This window comes from Salvia splendens, chromosome 7, assembly GCF_004379255.2.
Source record: "Salvia splendens isolate huo1 chromosome 7, SspV2, whole genome shotgun sequence".
In the NCBI taxonomy this organism is placed as follows: Eukaryota; Viridiplantae; Streptophyta; class Magnoliopsida; order Lamiales; family Lamiaceae; genus Salvia; species Salvia splendens.
The window spans coordinates 14,066,302-14,091,265 of record NC_056038.1 but is presented as its reverse complement, the minus strand read 5'-3'; the positions used below and the strand labels follow the sequence as shown (position 1 = coordinate 14,091,265).

General features: G+C 35.3%; 1 protein-coding gene across 2 annotated transcripts; it reads right to left on the bottom strand.

Annotated features, from left to right (window-relative positions):
- Nucleotides 1-22,141: 22,141 nt before the first annotated feature.
- LOC121741054 (protein LURP-one-related 11-like) lies at nucleotides 22,142-23,340 on the bottom strand. 2 transcript variants are annotated; one of them, XM_042133746.1, is made up of 3 exons: nucleotides 22,965-23,340; nucleotides 22,636-22,890; nucleotides 22,142-22,542 (listed from the first exon to the last, which is right to left on the bottom strand). In XM_042133746.1, the coding sequence occupies exons 1-3, from the start codon at nucleotides 23,184-23,186 to the stop codon at nucleotides 22,429-22,431; spliced, it is 591 nt and encodes a 196-aa protein (XP_041989680.1). In that variant the 5' UTR covers nucleotides 23,187-23,340; the 3' UTR covers nucleotides 22,142-22,428. The 2 variants fall into 2 exon arrangements, with proteins under 2 accessions (XP_041989680.1, XP_041989681.1); XM_042133747.1 differs by having other exon boundaries at nucleotides 22,636-22,887; nucleotides 22,965-23,338.
- Between the last annotated feature and the right edge of the window lie 1,624 nt (nucleotides 23,341-24,964).

The window sequence follows — 24,964 nt, the reverse complement described above, 5'->3', positions numbered from 1 at the left end:
TCAAACATTATGGACCAAAAATAATTGTTTGATAAAGTTCGCGGACTAAAAAAAATGTTCCCTCTAAAAAATTAATACTATGAGTTAGAATGAATACAATTAATAAGTAGTGTTTCCTTTTTTTTCAAAAAAGGTATCTCTTACATCAATATAAATATACTATTTTCTCCATGCACTTAACACACAAAACAACAACTCATAAAATCATGTGTCATTGCCTAATTGAGTCATCTATTATTGGACGGAGGGAGTATAATTTAATAATCACTCCGTCCAAAAAATAGATAACTTTGTAAATCGCAAGGGTTTTAATGTATACTCCCTCAGTCCCCCAAAAATAGACTAGTTTTACCATTTTCAGTCGTCCCTCAAAATTAAACCAATTCTAAATACAAATAGTTTTCAACAAATAATAATCATACATATTGTTTATAATGTGGACCTACAATCCACTAGCACTTTAGTATTCCATTACCTTTTTACCTTCCTTTTCTCCATCTCTTTCTTACTTTATCAATTACGCATTAAAACTCGTGTCATTTACAAGTTTGTCAAATTTTTGGGGACGGAGGGAGTAATTGTTAAAGTAAAAAAGAGATGAGAAAAAGTAAGAGAGATATGAGGGGAAAAGGTTAGTGGAAAAAGTGTTAGTGGATTGTGAGTTCGATATTATAAATGATGTGTAAGATTATTATATGTTGAATTTTTTTTATTTTTAAATTTGATCTAATTTTGAGATGATATAAAATGGTAAAACTAGTTTAATTTTTAGGTACAAAGGGAGTAGAAATCAGCAACAAAATTGTAGTATTGATTACGTACCAATACATAGTACTCCCTCTGTCTCACAATAATTGTCACTCTTTTCCATGTTGGTCTGTCCCATAATAATTTCACACTTCATTTTTACAGTGAATGATAAGTAGATATTGCATTCCATTAACTCGCGTCACTCACATCTATACATATATAAAAGGCGAGTTTAGGCTAGTTTTGATAGTTTTTGAACAACCATTTTATAACAGGAATGTAAATATAATAAGAAAAACTATTAAATTGTCTTCCACTTTGAATCCATTTAATTTCGGTAACGTCATGTTTAAAATATTCAATCCAACTAAAATAAATTTAGAGTAAATAAATTCTGGTGTGGAAATTTTTAATGTGGTTACAATGATTATTTTTCATTGATTACTTTTAATTCATTTCATTTAGTAGTAAAATAATATACTTTTGGAAAACGGCATTGTCGATTAGTAATATGAAATGAGAATACGAGCCCTTTTTCTTTTAGTCCGCCCCACAAGAATATGCACTTTTGATTTTTGAAAGTCTTTTTCTCTCTAATGAGGTGGACTCATTCTCCACCAATAATACTTTAAATAAGATAATGAACATTAAACAAATTTTTGCAACCTCTATCGTCTTAATTTTATAATTTATGATAGTTTTAATTACATGATCACTCATGGACTAGAATGAACTGATCAACTGGGCAGATGAACGGATCAAGGAGGAGTCAAATTTGCTGCACAAACGGATCAAGTCAGAATACACGACATGCAGCAGGAGCACTCGATTAGAAGATTGAGCGCCACACAAGAAAAATCCCCACAGGTGAAGGGTAAGAAGGACTTTTCAAAGAACAGATGCCCTAGGGATCAAGACCTCACGCCTTCCTATAAATGGAAATAGAGAAGGAGGAATGAGGAGCTTCCAGTTTTTGACACTCAGTAGATTTCAGCTCTCTTCTAGGGCTGAAATGGTGGCTCCCAACACTCCAAACTCCTACATTCTGTCACATACACACTTGGTTCCTGTCTTAGTTTAGTTTAGTGGTGTTTGGTGTTTTTTTTGTCACGTTTAACGTTTGGTTTGGCAATTCCGCTTCGAGAAGGGGCGATGAAACAATTTCTGTCTTTGTTTTTGTTTATTTCCGGTTTCCGCTTTGATGTTGCAGACTATGAACGTTTTTACTTTAGTAATTTGATGTTATGATTCGTGTTCACGTTAAAATATTATGTTTACCATGCATGCCTTCGCTGATTTACCTTTGAGCCCGTTTTATGCTTTATGTCTTAGCTAAGTGTTTTTGTTTAATCTTTTGGATCTGATGTTTTAACTTATGTATTTTGCTTGGTCGTGAAGAAATCTTGAAGGAAATATGTTAGGATGTTTAGATCTGGATTTAGGTAGCTTGGTAGAGTAGATCTGAGTAAATTTACATTGATTAACGGTGTGATCATGCTTGATTTAGTTTCAGTAGTCGTTGATCTGATTATGCTATGCTTTTCATGTTGATTCTGTGAAGAAGATGAAGTTGTTAGAAAAGTTTTGCTTTATCGTACGTTTTGTAGGCGACTGACTGTCGTTCACTTTTATTCTGTTTGGTCATTTTAGGAAAATTTTAATATGAGTTGATCAAGTAGTTTTAGTCCCGTTAGCAAACGGATCAGTTTAGTTAATTTAGTCTCTCAATTTGTAGTTTAACTTAACACACCCTGTAAAGCATGATAGCAACCATTCCCATTCGTGTATGCAACAAATGTAAAACACATCGTCTATGTGGGATACTTCCATATACTAGTTAATAGTATTGTTGGTTAAGGTTTTGAAACGCTTTTGAGCTCCTCCATTCATCTCACTCAAGTTGGATTAAGTCAAGTTGATCTGTTGAGTTTCCACAGGATCCACTCACAAATATTCGCAGATAAGAGGGCACACATTGGCCAACTGGACCAGTTGACGGTCAAACTTGAGCAGTCTACAACGATATAGAAGCAAGAAGAAAGAAGTTTCATGAGTATTGTGCTCTTACGGAAGAGCAGAAAATAAAAAATAAATAAAAGTGGGTCAAAGGCCCACATCCATGCTCTTGCCTAAGAGCATGGATGTGGATGCTCGAGATACTAGTATTAAATTGGTAGGCAAGAGCATGGATGTGGATGCGCAAGATACTAGTATTAAATTGGTTGTATAAGAGCATGGATGTGGATGCGCGAGATACTAGTATTAAATTGGTTGTACAATTAATAAATGATATCTATAAAGTATAAAAATAATAGCCTATAGATAAGTATGCAAATATGTGAGATGTCTCAGTCCGATACTAGTATTAAATTGGTTGTACAATTAATAAATGACATCTATAAAGTATAAAAATAATAGCCTATAGATAAGTTTGCAAATATGTGAGATGTCTCAGTCACACAAACACACAAAGGGCTATATCTAACAAAATTGTGGGTTCCTTTAAAAAGCCAGGACCACAAATTAATTAAAACAACAGATATTATCATTTTCGACAAAGACAAATGAAGATGATTTCAAGATTAAAAGGGATTCAAACTTTAATTAGTTTGCCTTTGCAAATTAAACTCCATGAATCGGGTTCGGCAGTGAAACAAATAAAATTAAGATTTATGATAAGACTCATGACGCATCGGTTTAAGGGTAAAATGTATGCTACTTGATCGGTTTATCGCGCAAAACAAGTGTTATATGTGCAGAAATGTCATTTGACCAAGGCAGCAAGGCCGAACTGATCAAGCAAGTACAAAAGGCGATAAAAGGCCAAGAATCGGGGGAGTTAATCAAGGGGGAGTGATCAAGCAGTTAGGCGGGGACCTCTGGCTTCTAGAAGAAGAACACGTGAGGAAATGAGCTGGATATGGCGCACTATTCTGTTATCAAGGACGACGTTCTAGAAGGGAACACGTGCTAGCTTATGAGACGCAAGGACGTAGCTGAGTCATGAATCTGTTACTCAAAAGCGTCGTCATTCTAGAAGAAAGGCACGTAGCAATCAATGAGTCGTTCATCTCAGCATGAGCGAATATTCCCTGTCAAGATCGTTATCCAGCTGGAGGTCGAAGTCGAGCCTATAAATAGAGGGTGTGCCATCACAAGAAGGAGACCCGATCTTTTACTTTCCGTCTAGTTTAGCTTAGTTTAGTTCTCAAGCTTAGTCCAGTTTCTAGAATAGCTTAACTTAGATAAAGTAATGCGTAGTTATAAAGGGGAATTAAAGAAGCGCTGCAGAATACTTGTTATCTGTCGGCGTATTCCTAAATTACCCGCCGAGATTCTTCTCGGTTTACTTGCTTTCTTATTTTCCGAAGTATTAGCTTAGTTTCAATTTCACACTGTACTGCTCTTAGTTTAGTTTAATCAAAGTTATTACGTTTTCATCCTCGCATTTACTGTTACGTTTTCACCTGCAATTCACTTGACCCAGTAGTTAAATTTACCTTGATCAAGTTAGCAAGTTTAATTCTGCCTAGAGTAAAAACAGTAGTTAAAAACTCCCAAGTTAAAGCGTGGCAGTAGCCAACCCCCTGTTCACTACACACACTCTCGACACACCAACTTCTCTATGGAATCGACCCCGAACTTGCCGCTTTACTGTTAAAGTAGTGCAAAATTGGGAGTTTACAAATTACATTGGTAGGAAACGAGTGAGAGCGAGTTTGACTCGATCAAGTGGCAACGACATTTGCTAACTGATCCAATCGATTCAGTTATTTTCAATATAACTTGGTCCGAATTCGCTCCCCTCTCGAGGCCTTCCAATTGAGCTACACAAATAATCCATGAACGCCTTTCATACGCAAACGGTACATGAACTTTTAAAATATCATGGGTAGTCCCTGAATTAAGGCGTAATCACATTTATAGTACTTTTGCACTATTCATCACAATTTTGTACCAAAAATGCACCCAAAGCATGAGGGGCCTTTTCGAACTTTCATATCTAGGTACTGGATATGATATTTTCTTCATCCCTCTCTTGAGTATTGGATACAATATTTTCTTATAGTTTGAATATCTAAATTGATATTTTCTGTTTCACTTTTTCACTCACTTTATGTCAAATCATATTTCTCTCTCTTTTTATTATAAAGTAAAAAATTAAAATAAAAAATTACTATGAAATTCTTAAATATATTAATTGTAAAATTTAAAAGTATAAATTTAATTATTAAAACAATTTGTACTTAATTTAATTTTGATTGTGATTTGATTATTTTTTATTACTATTAAAAATTTTAATTAGCCTTTTATCTTTAATTAATCCAAATTTTAAATTTTTAATATTAAAATATAACTGAATCACAATCAAAATTAAATTTAGCTACAAGTTGTTTTAAAATTATATTTATAATTTAATTTTTATAAATAATATATTTAAGAATTTTATAATAGTATTTTTAAATAAATTTTTCACCTTCTAAAAGTTTTAGAGAAGAAAGAGAAAGATGATCTGACATAAAGTAATTGAAAAAGTAAAATAAAAAATATTATTTCAGGTACTCAAACTTTAAGAAAATATCATATCCAAGGAAAATGATAAATACAAAAATTGATCCCAATACAAAATCTAGACAAAATCATGACCATGAGATTTGATAATCTAATGGTTAATAATTAAATAGAAAAAAGGTTGGTCTTTATAAAGCAGTTTTAGTTCATATTATAAACTTCGGGTTTGAGGCCATACTAAGATCATTTTATGTCATCTTTACTATAATGACGTAAAAATAAGCTTACGATGACCTAAACATGACCTCCATATGCTTGGTTCTACATTTTTGTATTAAGAATGAGTTTGCATAGATCAAAACCCATCTCATATCCAATACTCAAGAGAGATAGGGAAAATATCATATCCAGTACCTCGATATGAAAGTCCAAAAATAGTCTCCATGCCTTAGGGGCATTTTTGGTGCAAAATTGTGATGAATAGTGAAAAAGTACCATAAATGTTATTACACCTTAGTTCAGGGACCACCCATGATATTTTTAAAGTTCAGGTACCGTTTACGTGCAAAATGCATAGTTCAGGGACCATTTGCGTAGTTAGTTGACTCTAAAATCACATAGGGTGTACTACATATTACAACTATTTAGGCCACTCAGAACCTCATCTTATATCTATCTTATAGCTATTTCATCCCTTCACTATTCATGACTTGACTGTTACCGAAATTCATATACAAAATTGCTATAATTACCGAAAGTTTCCACAAGCAAAATGTGGGTCAATATTAGTTCCACATGTGAAAAAGATATTGGTACCGCAAGATCTCATTACTCGGTATTGAAGAATAGAGTCATTTTGTTGATATCAAACTGAAAAGTTTATTTAAGTCTAAAATTTACCAAAGATAAATGGCTGCCTACTAAAAGTATTTAGATTCATTACTAAATTAAGCCGACTGAAAATTAATCATCAAACTCAGTTGTAGATCGTTATGACTTTTTAACAAATACGTGGATAATAGTAGTAAAATATTTAAGAGGCATGAAAATCTTTGAGTACGAAGATAAATGATAAGAGAGGATTTTGTTCAATTACATTGAAGCGTCATTAACTATTGCACTCCCACAATATCGTGTGGCTAATCTCAAATCTCAATATACTAGATTAATTATTTTGCTGGTCTTCTACTTCTTCTTTCTAATTATATTCTTTTTGCTAATTTCTTTTGTTTCTACGGATACAAAGAACTAACATTTGGAAAGGTAAAAAACAAACCCTAACTTATTAGCTTGGTCATGGAAAAAATTGTGATGATTGATTGAGTAAAATACTAAATTATGGAGTTTGTATATTGACGCGTGCAACCAATTAGCTTATTTCAAACAAATATGGGAAATAAAGTATAATCAGTACGCTCCGTTCAAAGATAGTTGAGTCATATTTTTTTTATTATCATAAGTTAGTTGAGTCATTTTTTTCTTAGCAAAAACTTTCTCTTCCTCATACTTTATTCTTTGTTTATTTTCTTCACTTTAACCTTTAACATATTAATTTCTTATATTTCATGCGCAAAATAAATACCTTAACTATCTTGGGGTGGGGGGAGTACTAACTAAGAAGACAATCTTTAAAAAAATCTGAAGAAAAAACAACAAACAAGAACGAAGATTATAAATCCAATACCAAATTTTTCATAAAATCCAAATCAAGTAAGACCATCAGCAGTGGGGCGCCCTAAGGCGCGCCACGTCAGCATTTTTATCCTCCTTCTTCTCCACCTGCAGTGGGCGCACTAAGGCGCGCCCTATGGCGCGCCACATCATCAATTTTGTAATATTTACAAAATACATACGAATTAAAAAAAAACTAAAATACATTTAAAATACGAATTTTAAAATCTTCATTCATTTAATAAAAATTAATACATTACAATGCGAAATAATAAAAAACGTAAACTCAGCGACGGCGGTTACGAGCCCACACTTCTTCAATCATGTCGCTCATGAGCTGCGCATGCTCCTGTTGGTTGCGCATTGAGGCCTGCCTAGATAAAACCTCATCGAAACCTAACGGTAACCCTCTATCGGGTGTCTCGGTTGATGTGCCGGCAGAGCTAGATGCACGGTCGTCGTCATTCCAATTGGTAATGCTTCCGCCTTCACTCTCGACTATCATATTGTGCATGATTATGCACGCATATATGACATCGGCGATGACTTCCTTGTACCAGAAACGAGCCGGCCCTTTCACAATTGCCCACCGTGATTGGAGCACCCCAAATGCCCGCTCTACATCCTTCTGCGCCGCCTCTTGCTTTTGCGCAAATAAAACCCTCTTCTCACCAATCGGGCAGCTAACTGTCTTTAGGAAAACTGGCCACCGTGGGTAGATGCCGTCGGCCAAGTAGTACCCCATATGGTATTGGCGTCTGTTGGCAGTAAACTCTATGGCCGGGCCGTTGCCGTTACATTGGTCGGTGAAGAGAGTGGACGAGTTGAGGACGTTGATGTCGTTGTTCGACCCGGCTACGCCGAAGTAAGCATGCCAGATCCAAAGCCGATAGTCAGCGACGGCTTCGAGTATCATCGTCGGGTGGCTGCCCTTGTATCCACTTGTGAATTGGCCTCTCCACGCCCTCGGACAGTTCTTCCACTGCCAGTGCATACAGTCGATGCTCCCGAGCATCCCTGGAAAGCCGTGCACCGTCTCGTGCATCTGCATCAAACCCTGGCAATCAGTGGCAGTCGACTTGCGCAAATATGTGTCGCCATAGGCCTCTACTATCCCCCGACAAAAGTACTTCAGACACTCGCGGCCTGTAGTCTCCCCACAGTGGAGGTACTCGTCAAAAAGGTCCGCCGTGGTGCCGTATGCCAACTGACGAATAGCAGTCGTGCACTTTTGCAATGGTGTAAGGCCGGGTTTCCCGATGGCATCCTCCCGAAACGTGAAGTATTCTTCACGTGAAGACAATGTACGAACAATGCTGAGAAAAAGGTACCTCGATATTCGAAACCGGCTGCAGAAAACAGTCGGGCCCCAACGTGGTTGATCGGCAAAATAGTCTTCAACCAGACGCCTGTGAGCTTCCTCGTGGTTGCGTCGGACATACGTCCTAGGTCGAATAGGACGATGGACTTGCTCAGCCGCCGCTGCAGCCGCCACCTTCTCGCGCTGCATTTGCGAATAGCATGCCGCCATGGCCTCTTCAACGGCTGCATCTAATGCTTCGTCAATCGAACGACCGGAATCAGACGAACTAGAACTATTGGTGTCTTCGCCGGGATTCATTTTCGTTGGATGTTGAGAGAGAATATGTTGAGAGATAGTCGATATGTTCGTATGCACAACTGAATGAGAAATGAGATTTATATAAAAAAATGAAACCGCGTGCCATCGTCCGCGACCTTTACAATAGGGCGGACGATGTCGCGGACGATGGCCATCGTCCGCGACCATCGTCCGCTGCGTCCGCAATGAGGCGGACGATGGCGCGGACGATGGCCATCATCCGCGGTTTAAGTCGCGCCCGAAGCATAGGCCGCGACTATCGTCCGCGGCCTATGCCACACACCCACAGTGGAGGCGGACGATGAATGGCGCGGACGATGCGCGCCATCGGGCGTGCCATCGTCCGCCCATTGCGGATGGTGTAAGGCGCGCCCTATGGCGCGCCACGTCAGCATTTTTATCCTCCTCCTTCTCCACCTGCAGTGGGGCGCCCTAAGACGCGCCCTATGACGCGCCACATCATCATTTGGTTGTTTTGTTTAATTAATTTAACTGTTTTCAAATAACACATAACGAGTAAAAAAAACGACTAAATAACAAGCGGTGAAGTTTTAATAAAAAAAAAATTACACCATTCTACTAAAAAAAGAAAAAAACTAAGTCGGGCCAATTCCCAACTTCCTAAGCAACTCATCGAGTAATGCACGGAGATACTCGGCTTGTTCGGGGTCGGTGCACTTCTTGAGGGTCTTGTGCGTCTGCAACATCGTCCTTGCCATCGACGCTGTAGCTAACGACGCAAACGCGGTGGACGTCTGCGTCGGGAGCTCATCCGGGTCCGGATCAGGGGTTGCAGCGGTCGACGATGTCGTCGCGGTCGCCTTCCCCTTGGCCTTCGCAGCCTTGATGCCGGAAGGACGCCGGGAGGACACCGGTGTGCCGGAACTCCCTTCATCCATGTACGTCCGATTGAGGTCAACCGGGTTAGTGCCGCTGCCGCTGCTCGTGTAGTCACTAGCTTCGGTGACCTTCGTCCTCTTCGGCGCACCAGTGTGCAGAATTCCACCTTGGAACTTCTGCTTCTCCCTCAAGAGCGCCCAGATGGCCTCGTGCTTGAACTCGCCGAACATCGACCGGTACGACAACATCGCTTTAGAGCGCACGTCGTGCACGCTCTCGCCGCTCCCCTGTGATCGCGCGCACTTCTCGGACTCCGCCGAGTACAAGTTCACTTGCTTCTTGATTTGATCCCAGTGCTTGCGGAGTTGATCACGCTTGCGCTTGTACGCGGTCGGCGGCTTGACCGAATTGTAGAGGTCCGCGATGCGCTTCCAGTACGCGGTCTGTCTCTGGTTGTTGGCGAATATCGGATCTTCCGATATATCTACCCAACACCGGGCCAAAGTGAGAGTTTCGTCACCGGTGTAGTTCGTACGGCCGGGGGCGTACTCATCGCAGTCACCGGGAGGCGGCAACTTCTGCCCCCGCTGCCGGTTCCGCTTTGCCTTCCCCTTGGCGGCACCGGTCGCTGAGGGGGCGGGATCGGCCGATGCGGTTGGGCGGTGCGGAGACGGCTCCATATCAGACAACCCATACGATTCCGTACTGAAATCGGGATCGTAATGGGTGTTGTCGCCGAACGAACGATAATCGCTGGGTTCTGTACCCGGCCAATGCGCCTCTCCGCTAAACGTAGGGCTATTGGGGCTTGAATCCATTTCGTAGTAATTATGTAAATGTAAGTTTCGAATATGAAATCGTGTGAAATGAAATATTACAAATGAACGCTATTTATAAAAAAACGAAACCGCGTGCCATCGTCCGCGGCCTTCACAATGGGGCGGACGATGTCGCGGACGATGGCCATCGTCCGCGACGTCCGCAATGGAGCGGACGATGGCCATCGTCCGCGATTTAAGTCGCGCCCGAAGCATAGGCAGCGACTATCGTCCGCGGCCTATGCCACACACCCACAGTGGGGGCGGACGATGAATGGCGCGGATGATGCGCGCCATCGGGCGTGCCATCGTCCGCCCATTGCGGATGGTCTAATTGGCGTATCCCGCTAAGTGCCGAATTAGAATTGTGATTTTTATGTGTGCGTATGTTAGCCACGTGATACTGTTATTAATATTCGGACCAAAAGTTATGAGTTCGAATCCGAGACATTTAAAAGTTTGTATTTATTTTGAAAAAAAAAGATATAATTTCCGTAATGAAAGTAGATTATGTTATGTGATAAATATTAACTTGTACGGAGTAACATGTCAATAAGCACTTTTTTGGTAATTTTTTTTGTTTTATAAATTTTGTTTTTTTTTTAAAAAAAAATCTAAGAATTAATATTGTCATTAATTAAGAAATTAATTATAAATCAAAACCTGGTTTGTTAGTTTTCTTTATAACTTCAACTAAATTCATAAAATAACAAAATATAGTAACTTTATGTAGTTTATAAAATAAAAAATTTTAATAATATTTTTAATATATTAAATATATAAATAAAATTAAATTATAGTAAACATACATTAAATAAGAATATAGTGCTCTCGAATGATGCTTAGATAAAAATAAAATTAATTGCATAGCCATCGACTTCTCGTGTGGCCGTGTTATATGAACTAAAGAGTATAATTAATTATATAGCATAACCATGCGTGTGGCCGTGTTACATGAACTAAAGAGAGATACTAGTATTAAATTGGCTGTACAATTAATAAATGGTATCGATAAAATAGTAGTATAAAAATAATAGCCTGTAGATAAGCGTTCAAATATGTGAGATGTCAGTGTCACACAAACACACAAAGGGCTATATCTGAAAAAATTGTGGGTGTCTTTAAAAAGCCAGGACCACAAATTAATTAAAAGAACAGATATTATCATTTTCGACAAAGACGAATGATTAAAAGGAATTCAAACTTTAATTAGTTTGCCTTTGCTAATTAAACTTCGTGAATCGGGTTCGGCAGTGAAACAAATAAAATTAAGATTGAATTGCGCAAATGGTCCTTGAACACGTCTCGCACGTCAATCGTATCTGAACTTCAAAAATATCATGGGTAATCCCTGAATTAAGGTGTAATCACATTTATAGTACTGTTTCATTATTTATCACAAATTTACACCAAAAATGCCCCCAAAGCATAAAGGGTATTTTTGGGCTTTCATATCTAGGTACTGCATATAATATTTTCTCCATTTTTCTCTTAAGTATTGGATATGATATTTTCTTATAGTTTAAGTACCTGAAATGATATTTTTTATTTCACTTTTTCAATCGCTTAGAGATAGGGAAAATATCATATCCAATACCTAAATATGAAAGTCCAAAAATACCATCCATGTCTTGGGGGTATTTTTGGTACAAAATTGTGATGAATAGTGAAAAAGTACCATAAATATGATTGCACCTTAGTTCAGGACTACCCATGATATTTTTAAAGTTCTGGTACCATTTGCGTGCGAAACGCATAGTTCAGAGATCATTTGTGTAGTTCACTCTAAAATCAAATAGGGAGTACTATATATTACAACTTTTTAGGCCATCCACAACCTCATCTCATATCTATCCCCTAATCATCTCATTCATTCACTATCCATGACTCCATAGCATTTTTTACTTCACCTCTCAGGCTTTTAATTAAAAGACAACACATGCAATCATCCTTACATTATTATTTTATCCCTTCACTTTCTCATTAATTCATTTCATTTTTATTTTATCCAACAAATTTAATTTATATTTAATTTAAATATTATTATATACTAAAATTTACTACTAACTTGAGAGTATTATTTATTTTCTTGACTGAGGGAGTACTATTTGTTTTCGTATCTTGATCGACCAATCATCATTACTTGTTACACTATCTTGGCTTATCCAAGATAAGTCGCTTGAGAGTTACCAAATGGATCATGTGAATCCAACATTTGTAGATATTCTTTAAGATATTTTATATAAATTGAGTGTGCCACAAAATACCGTAACGTTTCAATTATGTGTTATTTTGTGGCAAGCTAGGATATGAAATGAAGCTTTCTAACATTTTTATTAAACTATGAAAAATTAAAGCTTACGAATCTTGATTCTGGTAAATGCAAAATATCTCGGACTTCTCATTTGACATTGTACACATGCTTCAAACTTTATGTTTCTCAAATTGTGGAAACAACGAAAAACTAAAAATGGAAATAAGAAAATGAAAAAAGAAGAAGAACAAAAAAAAGTGAATTTTTTTTAACTATAGGAGAAAACAACTCTTTCACTCGGCGGCGAGAAAGGGCGGCGGCGAAGGCGGTAGTCCTCCAAGAGCTTGGTTGTCTCACAGCGGCCACCGGCGTGGCGTTGACGGAAAGTGGAGAGTATTCTTTTCGTGTTGGCTTCCATTTGTTGAGTCTCATCCATGTAAATCTGCCTGTCTCTGCACTCTACACTGCAAAACCCCAAATCGCCCTTATACATGAATATCTCTTTATCGAAATTCAAGGGTTTGATGCAGAGATGGCAGAGTTTGAGGTAGCAATTGTTGTTGGAATTTGGGGATTTGGATTTGGGTTTGAGCAAGAAAATGGGCTTGACAACAACGTTTGAATTCGAGATTTCTATCTTTGTAAAGAAACGAAGGCCTTCACAATTGCTATTGATTGAGAGCCTTTTCTTGCTCCAGATCTCGGCAAACATTTTTGGGATCTTTGCAGAGTGAGCTAGCTCAGTGATTCTTAAACTGAGAATCTGTGTATTGTGTTGTGTTGCAGAGAGATGAAGAATGTGAGGTGGATATATAGACGGAAAAGGGACTAGAAAATGATTGTTTTTAATGAATTTCCAACACGTGGTTTATTGAATTTTGCACCTTTTTTGTTCCACAATTATTTCGAACTTTTTGGAGTATTACTACTCGTTGTGTTACATAGAAATAGATCATTTGATTTTGGCACAATTTTTAATGTATAATTGGTAAAGTAAAACAGAAGTAGAAAAAGTAATAAAAAATGTGCAGTGAATGGTGAGGTCCATAAATAATAAAATAAAAAGTAAGGAGAAAAGATTACCATAAATAAATATGGACTATTTGTATGAGACGGACGAAAAAAAAATATGGCTTATTTCTATAGAACGGATGGAGTAGTTCATATGGAGGAGTATTATTTTATGAGTTCACGTGGTGGTAACTCCGACAAGCAATTGTTTTTAAAAGAAGAAAAGAAATTCTAGGAATAACTGTTTGTTTAGTGTAAATATGATGTAATGCATAAAAGCATACTCCTATGTAATTGAATCATTTTAATAATTTTGGAGGAAATAGAAAGTTACCAGATATTTGAGTCATTTGTATATTTTTGCTATCAATATTGGAGTTTGTTCCATTTTAACTGTAGAGATTTGCTGTATGTATTATGGGTTACAGGTCGCTAAAACTTCGGGCTATCGAAAGTTGAAGGTAGAGAATGATAGTTTTCTCGGAGTTTCTATGATTATGGGGCTCCTTGAGGTATACATATGTTGTCGGGCAATTGTGCACAAGGTACAAGAGTTATTGAAGGATTTTGATTTAGTGGTTGTACAACATGTGCACAGAGAAGAGAATTTTGCTGCTGACTTTATGTCACATCATGCTTATAGGTTTCAAAGAGGAATGCATGTGTTAGTAACGATCCCTATGGAACTCTGTAGTTGGTTGTTGCATGATAGAAAATACGTTTCTTATATTCGGTAGTTTAGTATGTTTTCAGGCTCTGCCTGCTGTTAGTTACCAAAAAAAATAATTTCTTTTACTTTTTTTTTTTACTATATTCACCATTCATTTACACACTATCTTTAATCAGTGTTGAAATTAAGTGTCGCAATTAACTAGGAACGGAGGGAGTACTACGTTATACTCCCTTCGTCCGCCATTAGGATTCTCGGTCACTCTTACGTACTCGTTTTGTAAAAATAATAATAAATAGTTAAAGTGGAGAAATGGTAAAGTAAGAGGGAGAATTCTTACTTTACCATTTCTCCACTTTAACTATTTATTATCATTTTTATAAAACAAGTGCGTAAGAGTGACCGGGAATCCTAATGGCGGACGGAGGGAGTATGTAGATATGTGAAGTTAAACTAATACTGAAGTTGCGTTTCATATCCATTTGTCCCAGAATTTATGATGCCCTACCACCAGTATATTATTATTCTCTCCATTTCCTAAAAATATGAACTTTTGGAACTGCATGTATTTTAATGCAAACGTGGTAAAGTAAGAGAGAAATAGAAAAAAAAGTGTATTAGTGGAAAATGGATCTCAGCTTATAGAGAGAAATTTTTTTCCTAAAATGGAGTGTTTCAATTTTTAGGAAATGACAAAAAAGGAAATAGTTTTTATTTTTAGGAAACGGGGGAGTATAAAAGTTACTCCTTTCATTCCAAGCACTTGCTCCATACTGGATGTTTGCCAATCTCAAACTACTTATCCTATTTTAACTATTGTTATTATTATAAAAATAAAGTTACTTTAATATTATATAGTTTACGTTTTTCATTTTTAATATACGGACCTCACATTGTACTAACTTTTTAGATCATGATAATAATGAACTAGTACTCAAAATGAGTTTCACATTCTATCTATTTTCTTCTTTACTTTTTTTCGCAAAACTAAACGATTTCTTAAACTAGTATTGTATTAAAAGAGTTTTTTAAATGGTGGATGAAGGGATTATAATATTAGAGTTGGCAAAAGAGAAGGAACCCAACAAAATAATATAATGAGATTAGTCCCTATCTACACTTTCTTGCCCCACAATTATTTCAAAACCAAACGAAGAAATGGTAAAAGTAGGAAAATGATTAGGCGCGTTACATTTACTGTACCAAAGTCAGGCGAGTTCTTCCACAAAAATGAAACGTGGAAGTTGTGATTTCCCAATATTTAATTACTTCACCAAATCATTTTTTTAACGTACAAAAATGCATATTGTAACGTGACATTTATCGATGAAGTTGAAAACAATTCGATTCAGATGAGATTGTCAAAAAACAAGAATTCCAGCTCATTCCCAAAAGCTTAGCTAGAAATAAGTGCTACGTGTAATATGTGAAGTTTGGATGAGAGCATGAATAATTGTCACGTGCTGCCCGATCTACTTTACAGTCCAACTATTTTGTATTCATGTCTTTTGTCTTTGTAGTTGCTAGCTGAATAATAATCCTTCCGCTTTAAAAATAGATTAATTGAGATGATATGAGTTTTAACGTGTAATTGGTAAAGTAAGAGAGATGAAAAAAAATAGTTGGAATAATGTAGCGAATGGTGGACCCTATAGATGATAAAGTAAAAAGAAGAAAAAAAAGATTTCCATAAATAGATATCGACTATTTCTATGGATAGACGAAAAAAAGGAAATTCAGCTTATTTCTATGGGAAGAATGGAGTATATATAGTAAGCTTCAACTCATCAATTTATCTCTATCTATTTTATTTACATTTTTATTTGTTTTTATTCCACATTTATAGCATATAACAAACAAAATGGTTGACGAGGAGGTGGAGGTGAAGAGATCGGATCAAACGTGGACAAAGAGGCAGAGCTATGGGAAATCGTATTGTTAGCCAGGTGCACAAAAAGGCAAAGCCATAAGCACGAGGCGAGAGAACTCTATTGAACACCCTAATTCTTTTTCCTATCTCGATTTGATAATAATCATGTCTCATCTGTATATACTTGGATAATCATCCCCTTTATAAGGGATCTTTTAATGGGGTGAGTGATCTAATTCTACATGGTATCAGAGCAAGACCAAGTCAATGTGGATCTCTTTGTCCGAGCGTGTGAAATTCCGATGTGCATTCACACCCACATGTGTGAGGGCGAGTTGAAAATCCTCATTTTTTTATCTCATGTCGACTTGAATAACCTTCCTCCTTTCTTATAAGGCCTTAATTTTAAGGAGAGAGAGTGTGATATTTCTACAAACTTCGCTAAACAAAAAGAAAATCATAGTAAGCTCTAACAATCTCAATCTCAATCTCAATTTCATCATCCTTCAAACATCTTACGATCCTCAACGCAACTTCTAAATGATTAACATGTGGTTGGTGCATGAATCGACTGACTACTCTCACTACGTATGTTATATCGTGTCTGGTATGAGACATATAGATAGATTTTTCAACCAATAATTAATATCACCAATTAGTATGTTAGTTATGCTCCTACGTAAATTCATAACCCATGATTTACTGCCATAGGTGTGTCAGCTAATTTGTAGTTTGTTGTGATTTTTAGGATTGTTTAAAAGGTTTGAACAAAAAGCACACAGCTCGGGTTGTTTTTTCACATGACTCCTATTTCATAATTACTTTCCAATGCTTTTAAAGATCATGTTGATTTTATTCTCGCTCGCAACTGATCACTAATCGAGGAATTTTACACCTAGGATAAGCAAATTACGTCTCCTAGACTCTACTCACTAACCTCTCATCCCTACAAGACGTATAGTAGGCTTTAGATTAGCTTCCATTACAGTTTAACACATAAGATCCATCCCCAAGATCCATCCCTAGACTATCCCCTTATTAGTTCTAGCCCAAGAGTTCCTTATCTTTGTTTACTCCTTATTCCAATTTAAAGAGACATTAGAATTAAGGTCATTTACATATTAAGTTTCTGCAGAACTTAACACAGATAAAGATAAACACAATAAATAAGAACTAAAAAGCAAAAGATTCAAAATAATCAATTAATGGGATTCATGTTCAAGCAAACCTACAACAAACTAGGAGTAATCACAAAAATAAAAGATTCATAAATAATCAATTAATGGAGTTATGTTCAAGCAAGCCTACAACAAACTATGAGTAATCTCATGCTTTAGCCACTCATGGTGGTCATATGAACATAAAATACTACTTAGCTATGTATACCATAGGAGACAAGGCTCGGGTGGATGACGCTTCAATATTGCTCTCCTTAAATGTGGCTTCCAAGCTCTATTTCCACTCCAAAATGTGGCTTCCAAGCTCTATTTCCACTCCAAAATGAGTTGCAATCGCCAAAAGTCCTGTTAAGAGCCGCGCTCTAGCAATTTAAATAACCAGGATTTGAAAATTAGGCCTAGACACGTTTTCTCCTGAATGCCAGTCTTCATAAAAATAATCATATCTTTCTCTATCGGACTCTGATTGAGGCATACAAGGTGCCCACGCGAAGCTCTTTTAATTATGAACTCAATGGTAGTCTTGTATAAGCGTTTGAAAACAATCTTGATAGGCCTATCACTGTTTAGATCCAGGCCTTCTTTTGTTGTCCACTTTCTCTTAGAGCTCTTGTCCTACAATAAATCAAAATAAGTTCATTCTTCACCTTAAAAAGGGTGTTAAAATAATGCAATAAAAGACTACAATTTAATTTAAATCACAGTCCAACAATCTAGTTTCTGCCACAAGATCCTAAATATAATTCTTTTGTCGCAAGAAGATTCCTTTGTCTGACCTCAAAACTTCAATGCTAAAGAAGTACTTTAGCACTCCTAAGTCTTTCATCTCAAATTTGGAAAATAGATTCCCTCTTAAATTTTCAGTTTCTTAAACATCATTTCTTGTAATAGTCATATAATTAACATAAATGATTAGATATGTTATAAGGTCACCTCGTTTCTCCCAAGAAAAGTGTATGGACGGAATTCCCTTGTTGAAACCCATATTTGATGGGGTTTGAAACAGAAGTATTAGCTCCATCCTTAAAAAATAGAAACTTTTAAAATAATACGGATTTTAATGCATAATTGGTAAAATAAAAAAGAATAATTAGTAAAGTGAGAGAGAGAGAGATGAGTAAAGTAAGAGAAAGAAAGAAAAAAAGCTTGGAAGTAGTGGTTGTGGGTTGTGGGATGCACTTTTTAAAATACAAAGTTTAGAAAATTTCTATCATTAAGGGACAAACCAAAATAAAAAATAGTTTCTATTCTTAAGGTACTGAGGGAGGTAGTATTGCAAATATTAAAAAAATTCACTACTTAGAATATAATTTGGTGATTAAGTAGATTAATTTAGTTTGCACTTAATACATAGATTACATGCTTATAACAAAATTCATTCGTGCAAAAAAAATATGAATTCTACTACTTCCTTCGTCCCATGTTACTTAAGTTACCCTTTTTTCACTCGTTTTGGGAAAATGAGAGAGTAATGTAAGAGAGAATAATATAAAGAAGACTCTTCTCTATATTATTATCTCTATTACTTTACTTTTTCCAAATTTTAATTATTTATTATCACTTTTTCAAAATGATTGTGGAAAAGAAATGACTCAAGTAACGTGCTTCACAGAGAATATTTTTTTTATCCTAAATATTAATTCAACACGGGAAATGAATTTAATTAAAAAGAAGCCCTAGAATATGTAATTCAGATTTGGAATGGTGATTCAATAGTAATCACGATAGCGTGACTGATGAATAATTCCTTAACGACTCAAAATGCGGGCGGATTTGATTAAACATGAGTCTTAGGACGAGGCTAATATAAATTTACTTAAATCTCTAGCCAAGCTCAATAAGTTTTCTTTATATGTCTGGTCATAGTGCATGTGTAAAAACATAAACTTTATGTGTATTACATAAACAGTAAATTTGTATTAGATGTATATATAAGTGGTGTTCGGTTGCATATATTAAATAGTTGTAAGATAGGATGGGATTCAATATTGGTTGACACAAACGTGTTCGGTTGATATGACAATTTTGATATAATATGCACCATTTTGATTTGAAATATTAATTAATAACAAATTACTGTATATTTACTAATATGCCCTCAAAAACACCTCTTCGAAAATTATTTCTAATTACTATATATGCTAGTTTATTACCATAAAATTTTCAAATTTAATTACTCTATCTGTCCCACAATAACTGTCACACTTATCCATTTCGGTCTCTCTCATAATAATTGTCACACTTCATTTTTACCATAAATGGTAAGCAGGTCTCACATTCCACTAGCTCATTTCACTCACATTGTATTATAAAACCAATATAAAAAAGTGGGTCTCACATTCCACTAACTTTTCCAACCAACTTTTCTTTACATTTCTTAAAACCCGTGCCCACAATAAAAGTGACCATTATTGTGGGACGGATGGAGTATTTTTCATTAGAACTTCCTAAGACAAAATCATGCCACTTTCCAACCAACTAAAACCCTAATTTCTAAAAATAATAAGCGATCAGCAAACCAGAACATTTATCCAAATTTCTACCCATGAAAAATTACTTCATTTTCTTCTTTCATAAACCATACAACGGCAGAATATGAGGATATAAATTACCTACCTTGGAATTCAGCTTTCTTATAATACCCAAATGATAGTATAAAATAGGTTGCGTAGTTGGTTTCTTGCAAAATTGGACAATAGCAGAGATTGATTTGGCAAAAAAAGCAAAGGCTAGAAAAGGAAGAAATGTTAGTCGCGGCCACAGATTATTTTGTCGGCGGAGACTGAGAGTCGCGGGACAATCCATATCTGATTAAGTCTTGGATGAAGAAGTTGGGGATTTAATATTGCCATCTGAATATTGGCTTAATTATATCTGAGATATGATCTGTCCATCCGAAACATACACAAAGTGTTGGAGATTGAATTCTTTAACACAATTCTATGTCCCCAAAATTTCATCATCTGTGATATTTCTCTCTCTGCAACTTCGACAACTTCAGAGTAAGTACTTAGAAAAAGTGCGTGCTTAAAGCCATGTCTAGTACATAAATTCCTAAGAATTGAAAAATAGATATTTGATCACTGTTGGTATTGTCCAGTCTCAAGTACTACAAAATAGAAAATAGATCACAGTATATATCCTATGAAAAGCAAAGTTAAAACTAGAAAATAAAATAATAAATAAAAAGAAATAACAAAAAAAACATACTATCTGCAAGATATGAAGTTCAATTTCTCATTATCAAGTAATAAAAAAAATTAAAAATGCTAGAGAAAAAAATTAAAAATGCTACTAGAAGTACACTGATATCGAACCCACAAGGAAGCGAGTCACCGAATAAGGTATTACTTATTTACACTAAAGAAAACAGTAAATTAATTTTGTTTTAAGTTTGACTTAAGATATTAGGAAGGACTGAGAAGACAAAGACTTGAGTTAGCATGAAGAGGAAAGAACTACTCCAGTGGCGGATCCAGGATTTGTCATCTGGAGGTACGAGTCGTATGATAAATAATTACATAATACTAAAAAAATAGTAGAAAATAGCAGTAAAATAATATTTTAAATATTATTCAATTTTGAAATCGTGTATTTTAAAATAAAATAAACCAAAAACTATACATAACATCTAATTTATTTTTCTGCGAGTCTTCATTTCCTCAAAGCAATGGGCTCTATTATCATCAGAGACTTGTAGAAACATTTCATTCTCAATGAAAGTCACCAAACAATCATCAGGTTGATCACCAATTCTATTTTGCAACTTATTCTTACAAACGTCATTCCAGAAAATACTCTCTCTACACATGCAGTAGCAACTGGAAGAATCAAAATCAACTTGATAAGCAAAAAAGACAAAGGGGAAAGCCACATCCCTCTTTGTTTCAACAAGCTTCATTGAAAGAGAACTAAGATTTTGCAATTTCTAAAAGTCATTATCTCTTCTCATATCCCCCATGAATATATCAAGTTGACAATCAAGAGACCTCAAATCAATGCTTGAAAAATTGGAAGGATAAAAAGTTGCAAGTTTGAGTACACATTCTTTGTCAAAGGAAGAGAAGCCATCTCTAGGACTGAAGCAAGCTTATATTCTGATTTATTTCCTTAGATGATTCTTCCTTCAATATTCATAGCTATCTTTTAGAAATTTTTATAAAGTACATTACTAATAAAATTATATATATAATAATAGTAGTAAAAATAAAATAAAAAATTGGAGGTACCACCATCCCCTTGTTTTGAATTCCCTCTGCCACTGAACTACTCATAATTTGATTTTGGGTTAATAGTTTCGTGGAGTATCATATTTGGTCGTGGACTCAATATTCAACTAACTCATTTTTCCTCACATTTTATTATAAAGTATATAAATAAAGGACTCACATTCTACTAATATTTTCAACTAAATTTCTACTTCCTCCGTCTCCTAATATTTGTCTACTTTGGTTCTAATGTGAGTATTAAGAAATATAAAGTGAAAAAATTAGTGGAATATGAGTACCACTTTTATATATACTACTCCCACCGTCCCCAAAAGATAAACAAACTTACAGTACATGGCACGGGTTTTAATGGGCAATTGATAAAGTAATAGAAAGATTGGAAAAAGTAAGAAAGAGATAGGGAAAAGATAGTGGAAGTAGTGTTAGTAGATTGTGTAATTAGTTAAAAGCTTTCCATATTTAAACATTGTCTAATTTCGGAAAACGGCAAAAAATGGTAAAACTAGTCTATTTTTTACGGACAGATGCAGTATTAGTTTTATAATATAATATGAGTGAAATGATTTAGTGGAATATGAGACATACTTACCATTTATGATTAAAAAAAATGAAAGTAAACAACTAATGAGGAATAGATCAAAATAGCAAAAAACATGGACAAGTAATGAGAGATTGAAGGAGTATTACACTTCTTAAAACTCTTGTCCAGTCAAAACATGATAAAATTTAAGAAACGAAGGGAGTAAATTGTACGGTAAATTAATTATAGGATAAACTTAAAAAAGAGAAAAGAAAAGGAAAAAAAGGACATCTAACTACTACTACTATAAATTGATGTCTATAATTGGCATTCGATGAATTGTTTATATTACAGAAATCAATCAGCGGGCTAGAATGTTGATGACTGCATCTCTTGTCCTTGATTCCTCCGTGCCTGATCCTCGTATTGAAAACTGTGGTGCTTCTTAATCTTTGAAAAATAAAATACTAAAACAATAGTAGATTCACATGACAAGCACCAATCCCATAACAAGAGAGTGATCAATATGAGGTTCAACAACCATTGTTAACACATCTTCTCCAAGAACAACTCCACTTCTTGTTATCTTTCTTTTAACCTATACATACCAAAACACACATAGTTATAAACTTGAACATTATTTCATACTAGTACATTATTTAATCAAGAAAATCATATACATCGATCTCACCTCTGCAACAAGGCCACCAAAAGCATCAACTATTCGCCAAGATTGCTTACAACTTTTAATTTCCATTCTGTATTCACATACTTTATCTTCGTCTACTCTGATCAAAGCTTTGCAAATTGAGTAGCCTCTCAAATATCCGAGAAACGCTCTGATTCCCATGAGTTTTCGAACTTGAAACACCGGCTTCTTCTTCCCGCCTTCCGTGCTTGTTGTTGATCTGTATCCCTCCCATGTTTTAAAGAGGGAGAATTTCTGCTATACCAAATAATATGATATAATGAATGATCAATAAATTTTTATTTTGAGTTTCTAAGAAATTAAATTACTACCTTTTTAAGTATAGTCAATAAGACTTTGCCTGTGGCATCCATGATGCAGATTTGAGTGGTGCATCTGTGGCTATAGTTGTCGACCCGAAACACGATACAACCGTTGGAATCGAAAACAGCACAACCGTTGGTGCTCATGATTAGAGACTTCATCCAAAGAGTGAACACTTCTTGCTTTGATGAAGTGCATGAAGAGACAAGCTGCGGATGCACCTTTGCCATGATGTGATGAGAAAGAGAGACAAAAACTAGATTTTGTAGATGCAAACTGCAAAAACTCAATGACCCTTTTGGGATTTTGTGTTTCTTAATTAGAGAGAATGATGATGGTGGTGAAGATGTGATCTATGCACATTTTATAGATGTAAGAAAAACACACACATAAAGAAGTAACAAGTGGATATATAGAGGTGCATCATTCTTTTTGTCCTAACCCAGCCTTGTAGCTCTCTATGGGCTGCATTTGAAATTTATTCACATTGGTTTGTCATAGATTTCAACTAAGTGGCCACAACTTCCCAAAGTGTGTTTGGTGTTTTCTACTAGACACCCGTGTCCTACTACACAAATTGAAATTAAATGCTAAAATGATCATACTCCATATCCTAATTGAGTACAATTAATCATGATTAACAAGAAAAGAATTGAAAAGAAATTGATGGTTCAGCACCCCGTCCCTTAAAAAAATGAGGTTAGGGGTTCGATCCCTGGCCATGTGCATAGAGCAAATCATTTGGCGGACATGTACGCTTATTAGTGCACTGACCGTTGGAATGAGGGATTTAGTCCTCTAGTTGGGAACAAAAAAAATAATTTTTTAAAATGGTACACAAAGAACACCAAAAATAGGATACAATATCCAAAGTCCTATTCAAATCAGAAAAAGATCATATAATTGAACATTGGGGTATGAGGTGGTTGAGATTAGAGCATTCATTAATGTAGTTGGATCAAGTGGTTTTGGACAAGGAATGAAGATTATTCTTCATATTGGAAGTTCGTGAATCGCTTTTTCATAGTTTAAGCGCCTCTTAATTACAAGTTGGCCTTATTATAGTAATTGTAAGTTATCGTGTTTCTTTTTAAATTATGGTTTTTGTATTTTCAAGTAGATCAGGCTTTGGAACTTAATATTAAAAGGCAAATCTACATAGTCCAATTGTTGTCACATTATTTGTCATGCATGTTTGGAATTGGTATCATCCACGTCAGCACATCATGCATGTCAACTTGGCCTCATTTTATAAAACTTGTACAGTTTATGAAGCATGTTTCAGAGGCAAACGTTACTCTCAGATTTGACTCCCACATTAATCAAAGGTTGTCATACTTGTATTTATTTCAATTGTTTTCACTTCCCTTTAGGTGGTTGAATTTACCTTGCACGAGTGAATTATTATTTTTTGAATGGAGTAACTTTTTTATACATGTAAAATTAATATCAAATATTTAGAAGTCGCCTTATGTTAACTCCAATTTGAGATTTTTAACCTCAAATTTAGCTCCTCTACTACTAGAATAACTTACACTCACTATCTTTACCATAACTAGTAGTATTTCTCTCGTGCAATGCAGGGTATATTAAATTTCTATCTCACCCGAACGATGCACAACATATTATACACTTGCGAAGGTATATAATACTATCAAATTATATGCATCAAAAGGATGAAATAAAAAAACGTTTATTAAAATTAGTTCAGAAATATTGATTAAAATCTTTTAAATATCTAATACAAAAACAGTAAACACACATCAACAACATATAAATAAGAAACTATATAATTCAATACTGAAACAACGTCATCAAGAAATTATAAAAATAAAAATAAAACTTCTCATGAAAATTACAAAAACAACAACCACGCATCAACAACATCTAATTAAGAACATATATAGTTCAATAGTGAAACATTGTAACCAAGAAATTATAATAATAAAAATAAAACCTCACATGAAAATTACAATATTATTCATAAGAGAAGGGATGGTTAAGAGAT

What these genes read in the sequence shown, in the direction of transcription:
- LOC121741054 (XM_042133746.1), bottom strand. Translation starts at nt 23,186, where the DNA reads ATGGCAAAGGTGCATCCGCAGCTTGTCTCTTCATGCACTTCATCAAAG. An exon ending in TATTGACTATACTTAAAAAG is followed by an intron (nt 22,891 to 22,964) that starts GTAGTAATTTAA and finishes TATTTGGTATAG; the next exon opens with CAGAAATTCTCCCTCTTTAA. An exon ending in TTGGTGGCCTTGTTGCAGAG is followed by an intron (nt 22,543 to 22,635) that starts GTGAGATCGATG and finishes TGGTATGTATAG; the next exon opens with GTTAAAAGAAAGATAACAAG.